General features: G+C 40.6%; 1 protein-coding gene across 1 annotated transcript in view; it reads left to right on the forward strand.

Moving 5' to 3' along the window:
* Positions 1–12,895, forward strand: part of ddx31 (DEAD (Asp-Glu-Ala-Asp) box polypeptide 31) — a 78,133-nt gene that overhangs the window by 34,430 nt on the left and 30,808 nt on the right. The window contains exon 17 of the mRNA XM_067969781.1: positions 6,370–6,448. Coding sequence (XP_067825882.1) covers positions 6,370–6,448 — 79 coding nt within the window. The remainder of the gene's footprint in view (positions 1–6,369; positions 6,449–12,895) is intronic.

The raw sequence follows: 12,895 nt of genomic DNA on the forward strand, positions 1-12,895 counted from the left end.
CAAACCTTGAATAAAGTTTCCGTAACCTTGTTCCAACAAACCACATGCTGCCCCTTGCCAACATCATCTGCAGATTGTCGTAAAATAGTATAGCATTTGGTTAGTTCAAAGAAAGAATTAAAAAATAATGGAACAGAAATTGAAACATCCAGTTTGATAATAATGGTAATAAGTTCATGTCATACAGCATTGTGGAATTGAGAAGCATCTAAGGCTGAGTTTATACTACAATTGCAGTGTTGGTGAAAAGCGATTTCACTTTGTACTGAGGCTTGTAAATGCCCCTGAATTCAGTGTCTGTTTCCGTCCTGACACTGGAACAAAGTAGAGTGAGACTCACTGGATTAGAGAGCCATGCTCCATTTTGGTAGGAGTTGGATTGAATTTTCACATCCTATTTAAGGAATGATGTAGCACATTTAAAATAGCAAAATGTACCACAGTGCTTCACAATGGCATAATCAGACAAATATTGATGGCAAGCCTGGGAAGAAGATATTAGAAGGGATGACCTTAGTCATAAAGGTGGGTTTTAAGGAGGCCTTTTAGGAGGAGAGGGAGGTGGAGGGAATTCCAGAGCGTGGACTGCAGGCAAGGCCACCAATATTGGGGTGAAGGAGGGTGTACAAAAGGCTAGTTAGAGGAATAGAGCGTTTGGGGAGGGGGAGGGGGGCGTTATAGGGCTGAAGGAGGTTACAGAGATCAGAAGGGGTGAGACCATGAAGGGATTTAAACACAAGGATGAGAATTTTAAATTGCAGATGTTGGGAGACCAGGAGCCAATGTAGGTCAGCAAGAGCAGGGGTGAAAGATGAGCGGGGCTTGGTGACTGATAGGATACAAGGAGCAGAATTTTGGATAAGCTGAAGGTTATGGAGGATCGGAGGCCAGCTAGATCATTGGAATAGTCGAATCTGGAGGTGACAAAAGCATGGATGAGGGTTTCAGTGGCAAATAGGCTGAGGCAGGCGATGTTACCGAGGTGGATTTGGGAAGTCTTTGTGATTGAGAGTATATGAGGTTGGAAGCTCAGCTCGGCGTTGAATAGGACATCGCGATTGCGAACAGTCTGGTTCAGCCTGAGACAATGGCTGGGGAGGTGGATGGAATCGGTGACAAAGATATGTGGTTTATAGAGCAAGTCAAAGACAATAGCTTCAGTCTTCCCATAGTTTAACTGGAGGAACTTGTAGCTCATTGGACAAGCAGACTGACAATGTAGAGGCAATGGAGCAGTGAAGAGAGGTAGTGGAGAGGTAAAGCAGGATGCCATCAGCGTACATGTGGAAGCTGACCCCATGATGTCGCCAAGGACGGATTTTTGGGAGACTCTGGAAATAATGGGGTGGGAAAAAAACATTTCTGGAGATGCTCCGGCTATGATCAGATAGGTAAGAGTGCATCCAGGTGAGTGTAATCCCAATAAGCTAGACAACGGAAGAAAGCCATTGGAGGAGGATGGTGTGGTTGACCATGTCAAAGGGTGCAGCGAGGACAAGGAGGGATAATGGACCATGGTCAGTCACATTTGTGACTTTGGTTAGGGCCGTCTCAGCGCAGTGGCAGGGACGGAAACCTGATTGGAGAGATTCAAACATGGAGTTGCAGAAAAGATGGACGTGGATTTGGGAAGCAACAACATGTTCAAGAACTTTGGAAAGGAAAAGAAAGTTTAAGATGGAGCGGCAGTTTGCAAGGACAGAGTAGGGTCGAGGGTGGGTTTAGCATTGATGCAAAGCCAAAATCATTTTGAATTGATACGAAACTTGTAATGTGAATGCAATGGAAGTTGAAAGAGAAACCCCTATTACAAATGACTGCCCATGCTTATTTGTCCATTATTCCTTAAATAATAAACTTTTGTGCTTTTTTTTTCTGCCCCTGAACTCCATTGAGCAGCATAGTCTGTCTGTCGAGCTGTTTTTTTTTGTTATTTTGAAAGACATTCTTTGAACTAGAGAGATTTGATCTGCTGGAATGAGTTCGATATAATATCCAACAATGTTACTAGTCTTACTGTATTCACTCTAACAATAGAACACGTCCAATATAGTACAGCTATAATAAATTTGGGTCCGAAGTATACTCTGGAGATTGATAAAATCATGCCTAGCCAAGGCCACTGAGCAAGTGTTTTTATTGAAAGGCGATTTGTACCAGTACTCAACAGTTATTTAGTTACGTAACTTGGTGAACCCCTGCTTCTTGAGGAGTCCTGCATTAGTATTGGTCAGTCTCTTGTCCTAAGCACTTCTATTGCAAAGATCATGAAACTGCAAACCCCTTAAAAACACTGCGTTAGTGTCCTCTGTACTGGGGGAAAAAAAACTACATACTGAGTTTTTGGCCCAAATCTTAAATTAAATTGTCAGAGCTGTCTCCATAATGCTCTGTTTATAATACCGGACAGCAATTTATTTTGACGGCATGTGTCACACCATGCTGCAAGCTGCCCTTATGGATCATTGGTGCAATTCATCAGCTCCCACAGTCCGCTCATTCATTCACTGAGTCAGTTTTGTATAGGTCCCAGCACTGATTGCAAGCTGAGCTGTCCTGGGCTTGCTGCCTAGCTTGTCTATGTTTTCAATGTAGTCTAAAATGCTTTTTATAACTTTTATTAAAACAGTTCAAATCAGAGTGTAAACATACTTTTTGCAATGGGAAAAGGCAAAAAAAGATTTCTTAAGTAATTTGTTTTAACTTTAGAAAGAGGGATTTTAAGTTTTTCCCATTGTTAAGAATTCTTAAACTCTGCATGATTGCTGTAAATGTTTTTTGACAAAGAGCGAGGTTGTGGACTGGTCCAGTATCTTGATCTAACTGATCTTTCACTGTTGTTTTTTCAAGCCTAAGACTCCCTGATTTTAAGGTATTTTTCTCATTACCCCTCTTGCTCTCACCGATAGTAGCCAGGTGATCTGCTCCCATACTTCTGAGGGGTACTTTGAAACAGGTGGCGAGGGCATATATGTCGACACCCAGCGTGACTCTGTCTCCTTCCCTATGGGAAAGTTCCTGGCTTCTGTTCAGTGTCTCCTTGTGGGGATACTCCAGAGGCAGGTAACTCACAGCGTAGAAGGTTGTGGGTACTAACCCGTCCTATCACTCTAACATGCTGCAGTGGTCCACTATGTTTTCTGTTCTGTGTCCTCGCAGGTAACTAATGTTTCAGATACAGGCTTCTATCTTCCACAAGTCAAGAGTCACAACATGAAACTTTGACATCTCATGGTTGCAGCTTACACATTGACCTTTGAACGTTTTTTCCAGTGTCTGGTTTATTCATAACGAATTACATACAAAAATATTTAATTCATATGCACATAATAAATATGGAATAAATGTTTATCAGCAGGTAGCACTTATTTAATCGTTGCAGAGTATTACATTTGTAGCTGCTGATTTTGTCTCTGGTGTTCAGTATTGGATAATACCTGCTGCATACATGTTAAAAAAAAATACTCATATCACCCATTCTGTAACAGATCCCTAAAGTTTACTGGTAATTACCTCAGCAATCGGCTACTATCAGTAAAGTTTATCTGGTTTGCCTAAAATTACATGGAATCAGTATCTTGCCAGGCTACTTGGGAATGTTGTTGTTTCGCAATTTAATTGCTGAGTAGCTGCAGCTTAGGTGCAGAATTCCATGCGATGCTTTCAACTATTTCATGAAAAGTACCAAATCATGTTGATTGTGCCACAGAAATTGAAATTTCTGCGATTCAAGTGCATGGTTTCAAATCTGACCAGCGGACACAATGGCCCGATATTTACCACTGGGAACGGTCCTCAGCAATCGAGACGATTTGGGGTTGATTGAGGGGGGGCTTGGAGCAAGGCAGCGAGGAAGGAGGGAGAGATTTTAAATACCCGCCTCTCCAGAGCTGGTTACTCGGCCGCCCCCCAACCCACCATGGTAAAACCAGAAGAAGACGCGTTCGCGGCGGGTTGGGATCGGGTTTCACATTTTTAACAGTTTAACCCCCGACTCTCTTCCGCCATCATGGAGAGGGGGGTAAAATTCCCCTCAATAACTTAGTATTTATGGGAGAGAGTATTTCATTTCTTTTGACTTAACTTTCTCTCTCTTCACTTACATAGAACTGTTTGAATTGGTTCACTGCCTGATGGGAGGGAAGAGAAGGAAAGAAAGAGAAAGCTACAAAAATGTTGCAGTGCTGGGGTTAGTAATTAAGTGAAAAGGAGGAATGCTGCTCCTGGTTGAGGGCAACAATACTGCGCACTCTTTGGTGTGTCTGTCGCAGAAGTTTTCGGGAATGATTATTAAAGCAACGGCCTGAAAATAAATGAAGCAAATCGTTAATTGGAATGCTTTAAAAACCTAAAAATGTACAAGGATTATTTACAGCCTTGTATATCAGTGAAGATTTTGTAAGCAGGATTTTTATTTATTTTTAGACTTGCAGAAGGGTTTTTGTTCCAGTTTCTCTTCAGTTAGCAAATATAAGTGTAAAGATCACTGAAACTGCAGCCTGGTGTGTCAGATGTGTGTGAATAGTTGTTCATGGGTTTGTGTTAAAGTGAGTCAGTGTGTGCTTAAATAAGTAAATAATGTGGACGAGTGTAGGATAGCTGCTATAAATGTTTCTTTTTCATTTTAGAAACCTAGGTAAAGAGTAAAGCCAGTAAATGCAGAGCATCACCAACAGTGAATAGAGCAGAAAAGAAATCAAGAAGTAGTGGTTAGCTGGTGCCGTTGTAGGAGGATGGTAAGGAGCTGCAGGATTTTCAGACCCTTGGGAAGGATGTGTTACATGAAGCAGTGACCTGGAGTTGATGGTTGTACTTGGAATTTTGTTTATATTCTTTTACACAGAAGGTTTAACGTTGGACGCACTTCCTGTTCAGATGAGAGCTTTATTGCAGTAAATCAGTAGAGTCTGTAACAGAATAATCCAGACTCCTGCCTTGCTTTCATATTTCCTCCAATCAGGAAGAAGGATGAGCAGGTCAATAGAATAGACCACCTGCTATCCCCGTACTGTCAGTGCCATTGGCTTTTTGCCTCGGGCTGCACTTATTGCTGGTCAGGATGGCCTATGACCATTTTTAATTAGCAATTCTAATCAAAATTACAATTAAAATCTTTTTGCACAGCAGTTGAAAAACTATGCATTATTCTGTGTGTTTTCCCTAGTGTTGGGAAGACTTGTCATTTAGTGATTATGCTAGATTTCAGTTTGCAATATATTGGCTATAAATTTGAAGACTGTTGTATAGTCTTGTGTTGCACTGTCTCTTCCCCCCCCCCCCCCCCCCCCCCCCGCCCTTTGCTATATCACGTACATCATGCTCTGTTTGTGAACTGCTCACAGAAGCTCCACAGCCAGCCTTGCAATTTCTCAGCTCTATGATTGCTCATTCACTGATTCATTAAGACAAGTGCGGCTTCAGCCTGGCACGGGCACTTGGATGATGGCTTCTTGCTGTGATTCAGTTCAAATATCTTGGAGATTGGTGCCTGGCAGATTGCCAGGAGAGAATGGCATGACATCAGTGCTATCACTATTACCCCCTCCTCCCCACCATTTTAATCCATGATGTTTTCATTAACCTTTCACAATAATTGTCATACAGTACATTTCACTTAAGTGTACCCCTGACACATACATAGTCAGTTAAAGAGGAAATGTGCATTTAGAACAGCCTGGAACGGAACTTCGAATAACTTAAGCTTGAAGGAGAAAAAGGGCAATCTGCAAAGTAAAAATAAAAAGGAAAACAATCAATGGAAACCAGAGAAATAAGAACACTGACCAAATGAGAAATAAGGACATGAGGGACCAAAAGAATATGGGGGGGGGGGGGGGGGGGGGTGGGGAGAACAGAAAAGCAACAGATGCTGCATTTATTACCTTTCCCTAGTTGCCACTTCAAAGGGCATTTAGGGTCTTGTGGAACTGGAGTCATATGGGGGCCAGTCCAGGTAGGGATTGGCAGATTCCCATCCTTGAAAGGCATTAGTGAACCAATCCAGCACTTTTCTGGTGCCAGTCCACAAATTGCCAGATTTATTGAGTTCAATTTCATAACTTGCCATGGTGGGATTTGTACAGTTATGACCTCTGAGTTGCTAACCTAGTATTATAACCACTAGGCTACCATACCCAGGTTTACTATAAGAGCTGGCAACTCTAGACTGAGGAGTTCCACATTTTTGAATGGGTGCCCCAAATTTCAGTGAGATACTGAAAATTGGGGCAGGGGTCCTGAATTCCTGGAACATAACCATAACGTTAGCCTACAGTAGATCACAGGTAAATTAAATCTGTTTAACTGTACTGCATTACCACTAGCTGATTGGGAAATGATAAATTAAATTACTTTTTCCTGTTTCTTCAGCATCTCTGAAATAAAAATGGAGGGCATACTTTCGAGTCTGTTGATGGAGCACGTTAATGGAAAAAAATCTGGACACAAGGTTTGTGATTTTTTTTGTTGCCCTTTGCATTACAGCGTTGTGTTCAAGTAACAGTGTATAAAGAGTCTTGTGTTAATAGTGCTGAAATTTGCTGGATGGGAAAAGGCAGTTGCCACCAATCCTCTCGGACCTTATCCTGGACAACATAGGTGACAGGCCATTTTTCAGAGTTTATAATCAGTGCATTTTCAATCTCCACATGAGCCACTACTGAACGGCTTGTTTTTGTTGTTACCACAGGCAGCTGTGTTTTTCAAAAAAAATGTTGCGTGAATTCATTCCAGGAGCACACAATTTGGAAAATTGATATGCCGGTGGGCAACTCGAGGGTTTCCCCTCACAAATGCTCCAACTACTCTGGTTCAGCTGGTTAATTCTGCATACAAGGGACAGAGTTACAAGCAATTGCACTGACTGGGAGAAAGTCCCAATGCCATGAAGCAAAAAACAAAGCTTTAGCACTCATATTTTGTGACTAATTTTTTGAATGGGTACAAAATATTGGTGCAGCCTCAGCAGCTTCCTGTTCCTTTAATAGACTAGGAGGCCTGACTTAATCACTGCCAATTCTTGTGGTGTCAAGACTTTATATAGGTCTCACAGCCGTGTAGGATCAAAGGTGATATATGAATGGAGTAAGTCGGCCTCAACCAGTCCATTGGTCGGCATAACAGATTTATTGCACCCAAGCGACAGAGAATGTGTGCCGTGTGACCAGGAGATGAATGAGTTTTATACTCATTGTTTTGTAGTCTGTAAAAGGGCTCATCCTGGGTCACAGAACCGTGAAGAAGTTCCTTTTAAAAGGAAAAATGATTGGCCCATTTTCACTTACCCATTGAAGATTGCTGTAAAAAGTCTCTATGTGGACTGCTGGAAAACTCTGCCTGCCCAGTAGTGTACAAGAAATTAGAGAAGTTCTGACAGTTACCCATGAAGTTGTGGCTTAGCTGTTGAGGGAAGTGGACTAACTTCTTAGAGATCAATCTCCCCCACATCCTTGCAACTTTGGTGGCCTCTCAATACTTTGATGCTGTAGTACCACGGTCAAGGAATAGGTTTGGCTATATTCTAAATAATGGGCATATGCTCAATGGGAGACTGAGTACCAAGTCTATTTAAAGTATACCCAGTGACTGTTTCTGCTTTTCACATGTAAGTTGATGTAGTTTTTCTTGGTTTAGAAAATCTACTGCTTTTGAAAACTGCAGTTCTCTTGGCTCTGGTTTCAGCTCTCCATGTCAGCAAACTGCAAGCTTGCGTTGTATGTGAATAGAGTCACATAACAGTTGAAGTTGCTGGCTAAAATGGTTCCTTACATTATTTCTTAATGTATGAGAAGAAATGTTGATTACATTGCATGGTTGTTGGATTGTGGCGTTTCCCCCCCTCAACCCTCAACCCTCAACCCCCAACCCACTCCATGAAGAAAGGTGTAATCTGATGGCAAGTATATTCTGTATCCAAGTTGTAGAGTTGGGGCTGTATCAGACTATCACATATTAGGAGGTTAAATATCCAAAAACGACTGGCTCACTGACTTGCATTCTGCAACGTTGCCAGGACCAGAACTACCTCCGTGAAGAAGCTGGGCGGACACTCTCGTTGTGCAGTAGCTATTAAATGGGTAAGCTTCAGACAGGTGGCGTTTTGAAATGCAGAACAGTTCAGACTAATCTCTGCCTTCACCAAACGTTAATGCCTATTCTAATTGCTAAAGTAGGATCTGCAGGTCAATATAGTTGTGCTAAGCCCTGCCATGGATCCCAGGCAGACAAGTTCTCCCACTGTGAGGTACCACTGTGAGAGAGTTAACCATGGTGTGTCAAGGACAAACAAATGAAGAAAAGTGGTAGATTGCTTGGCTGTAGGTAATCTGAAAGTCTTTAGTACTTAACTTTAGTTGTCATTCTTTAAATGAAGGTTATACTCCACATCTTGGTACACCAACTTGTTGTACTGCCATGCTGTTAGGATAGATGTTAGTCTATCAATGCCAAACATGAGCTTTAAAGGAGAAGAGAGTAGGGACTTTTGAATGTTAAGTACACTTATTTTTTCCATTACACACCACGCTCCGTTGGCCCACAAAATGGCAGGCCGGCAGGCAGGCTGGTAGGTGACTTGTGCCAAAACCGCTCTGTAATGCACACCACGAGAGCTGCCTGGGCTGACTACTCTATTTCCAATCCTGACAGTGTGGAAGTACCTGTTCTCTGCCCTGTACTCCCACATGTGGAACAGCTGTGACTAAAAGCTCAAATCCACTTTCTCCTACTCCTTTGGCATTTTTTTATCTTTTCTCAAAAACAAAATTATTCTGTCGCAGGATGGAGAAAGAAACAGACTGAACACACAGGCGTGCTCGGCGGGAATCTCTTTGGCTGACATCACTCGATTACGTCCGCTTCATTGTTTCCCACAGCAAATGGCTTACCTTCAGGACTCTACAGAGGGGCAATTAAAAGGCGATTATTTAAAAAAAAACAATTTGTAGGGAAATCATAGTAATACCAGGAACACATCTAGGGGTAAATACTTCAAGTACTTGCCCTTGGAGTTGCATACTCCAGTAGGCAAATCCTACTACTTACATATAATTGTGCTTGTCTCTACTTATTACAGCTGCCATTCTTTCCTTGTCATCTGGAACATGTTTTTCATGGAGACAGTATTATTGATAGTATTATCCTCCAAATACTTGGGGGGAGAAAAGCACATTTAAGAAACTTTAATAATTGCTGTTTAATTATCTAACTCACCATTGGTATACTGCTGCCTGGTGCCACAAACTACTTGAACCAAATTTTCCGCATTTATTTGTTGTTGTGGAGCTACAATAGTACAGTATTAAAATGTCATTGTTTAGTGAAACCATAACTATCGCCACTAAGTAGGATTCCCATGTAGAGTTTTATATTCAGTACAAAAGCATTGTTCATCCGATTGCTCTGTTAGAGCAATCCTGATGAGAAGCTTGTTCTTCTCTCCACTGATTTTTGCTTATTTATCTTAATGGTACTAAATTCCTAGTATATTCTGATAGGCATGCTATTTTAGACACCCTGCCCTCTAAAAGGCATTGATACATTGGAAAAGAGCAATAGGGGGGATTCTAGAACTAGGGATGAGTCTAGAACTAGGGACTCTTAAGTTATGAAGAAAAACTCAGTTTATTTGCATTGGAGAAAAGATTGATGAGACAGACATGAACCATATCTTCAAAGTGCTGAAGAGCATTGATAATGTAAATGCAAGCAGGGCAGTTAATTTGGAAGGCGAGTACTGAACTGGAGGGCACAAATTTAAAATTAAGAAGCCTCAAGTGGAGGTTAGAAGATTCTTTTCCCCCAGCCCTGCAGAGTAGTGGATATGTGGAGCAGCCTCCCAGCAAAAGCAGTTAGTTGCATAGTGGTTAACTTGTTTTTTGGAGTCTTTTTTTTAAAAAAAAGATAGAAAAGGCTTAATGAGTGTGTAGTTAGGAGTGGGATTGAAAGTTATAGGGATAAGAAAAAGAGATGATGAACTATTTCATGCAGAGTGATATTCCTGTACAGCTGGGCTGGTGGAAGTGCTGTTCTGAAAAGCAACAGACCAAAGTTAAATAATAAGGTTGTGAGGTTATCTTCATATTTTTGAGATTTCACACAAATAAGTGTGCTTTTGAGGGCAGGCAAAAAATTTGCAGAACTTCTACTTAGGAAATTTAAATTCAAATTTCGCCAGTCTTGTACTCAGCAGGGAACCTGGCTTGGAGGGAGTACGTTTCAAAGATAGGGCCACAACACTGTAGTGCCAATTCTCCAAACCTTTGTGCACCCCTAGTGGGAAGCCTTGCTCAATCGGTGGGCTATAAAGGAAGCTGCTGTTGGGCCTGATGTCCTTTCCTTACTCCATGCTTTCTTGGGATCTTCACAATGTATCTACTCTATCAGTGATGAAGACTACTTGATCCATAAGTGAATTATACAAGTGGAATAAATATTCAACAATATATCTGATGGGAGCACCTGAGTCAAATAGCTAATTTCTAACTAGCTCCAAAAGCTTTGGGATTTAATGGGTTGTACTTTCTAGGTTTCCTCTGCTAATAGCATGCTGTGTTGTTCTTGGGATCAAATATTGTATTGATACAAAGGGAAAATTCCTGGTTTTTAAAAATCCACAGTAGAAGGTAATTTTTGTGCCTTGGTAAATTCAGCTTGCTGTTAACATGAATTGACTAGTTGCATTTCTTCCGCTATAATGTCCTGATATACTTTGAGTAGCCCAATGTAATATTCTGGTCCTTGCATTCAATAAGAAAAATCAATTTAAAACACCAACACTTGATCTTTACTTAGAAAATCAAAGAAATTTGTGGTTTATAATATGTTCCTAAAATATATTGAATTGCAGTTCATGCCCTCTACATTGCAAAGTTAAGACATGTATTACTTATGTTTTTCTGAGAAATTAAGCTTCAGGCAGTAATTCTAGGGCTGCCATCTCTTGTCTCCCCAGCATTTAATGTGCACTGCTGGAGTTCGGTATCTAGAGCAGCTGGGCTGGGCCTGCTACATTAAGCAGTTATCAACTGATTCTCTTTGTAATTGAATGTTGTATTGATTGATGAAATGACAAATTGAGTATTTGGATACATTAAGCCATCAAAATGGTACTACTTCCTGGTTAAGCGTGCAGTCGGAGTCTTGCATAGTAACGAAGTGACATCCTACTACTGAAAGTAAAGCAACATTTCAATAGCTGGTACGTTACTGAAACAGTATCTGCATTTTCCTGCAGAAAAGAGCACATCACGATTTACCAAATCTAATACATATATTGCATTATGAATTTGTTTTTAATGGATTATAATAAATTGCCATGGCATATTTGTCATTCTATAAAAGAAACTCTTTTAAAAGAACTGTAGAAAAATAATTGAATTGCACAAGGATTCAAATAACGGAGTAATCCAAACAACCTTATGACATCACAAGCATCCTACTTTTTAAAAAAAAAAATCTGAAACATCTTTTGTTTGTTTTCAAAACTTGCTGGAGACACGTGGTGTCTGCAGTTCCATGGGATGATTGTGTGTAGAAATAAATGGATCAGGTGGGTGTTATAGGAACACTGGGACAGAATTTCGATCTTAAGTCTGTCTAGTTTTATTCTTACTAGACCTAATACAACATGGTCTGTCAGGTGAGCAACATGACTACTGCAGGAGTACTAATATGTTGCCTCCTTTTAAAGTACCTGTAATATTTTGCATTAATTGGGTAACCTTGCTCAACAAGCGTGAGGATAGCTAATGCGACAGAAGTATCAAACTAGTATCGTAGGGGGTGTATTTCAGAGGATGAAGTAGGAGAACTTCTAATTTATGCCATAGTATGACTGGATGTGCCTAATGTACCACTGAGTATGAAGAATGTTTTCATCTCTAAATATTGTCATCTGTCACTTTTTATCAAGAAAAGAACAATTATGATAAACCTAAGGACAAATATTTTCACACTATTGAAATTATTCTCACTGGACCTAAAACTAGACCTGAGGCCTGTGAGATATTGTGGTGTAGTTATATTGGAAGTGCTGTTTGACACCAGTACTGTCTTTTGAATAGTGCAAATTGTCAATCTGAACATTACAAACAAAACAATTCTTATGGATTAGAAAAGGCCATTCATACTACCAAAGCTCATCCCTCTAGTACGCCAACTCTTTTACTATAACATCCAACCTTATTTTCAGCCTCTACTACCTTGCCTGGCAGATCATTCTAATAATTTATTTCTCTCACAATATTTACTCTTTATACAAATATAGTTTTAAAATTATTTCTCACTAATTTAAATTTATGTCTTCTGTTCCTACTGTTGAATAGTAAACATGGGCAAAATGGCGAAGTGTATTGATTTGCTAATGTTGCTGTGCTGTTGACTTGTAGGATGCTGGCTTGTAGCTGTGATCTTCCCCTACACAGTTTATTCAACTCTCAGCTGGACTGTCTGGAAATGACAAGTCTCTTCCCCGCCAGGAGGGTGAGCAGTTAAGCTGCCTCCTTATACCACTTTCTAATTGGGCAATACAGAGTTCTGTGCACGTATACTTAAACATGTGCACAATGCTCCCTTCGCTGGCCTCCTGGTGAAAGTTGTTTACTTTCATTGAAAGTTTAACTTGAAAGTTTAACATTAAACTTTAGGGCCCTTTATCACCATTTGAAAAATTTCAAGATTCAGCTTTATACTGATTGCAGTGTAACTGCAAACCAAGCTGAGGCTGAAGTGGTGTGACGTAACGTCCCCCGGATGCAGGAAATTCAAATTGCCACTTTTAGTGCATTTTTTGTGTAAGCTGCATCACACCTAAGAGCACAATATGTGCAGTATAACTGCCCTATTAGCGCTGTTCTAAATTTTCCAGTAAGTGCAATAGCAACTGTAGTACGCCGTT

Source organism: Heptranchias perlo, chromosome 31, assembly GCF_035084215.1.
Source record: "Heptranchias perlo isolate sHepPer1 chromosome 31, sHepPer1.hap1, whole genome shotgun sequence".
In the NCBI taxonomy this organism is placed as follows: Eukaryota; Metazoa; Chordata; class Chondrichthyes; order Hexanchiformes; family Hexanchidae; genus Heptranchias; species Heptranchias perlo.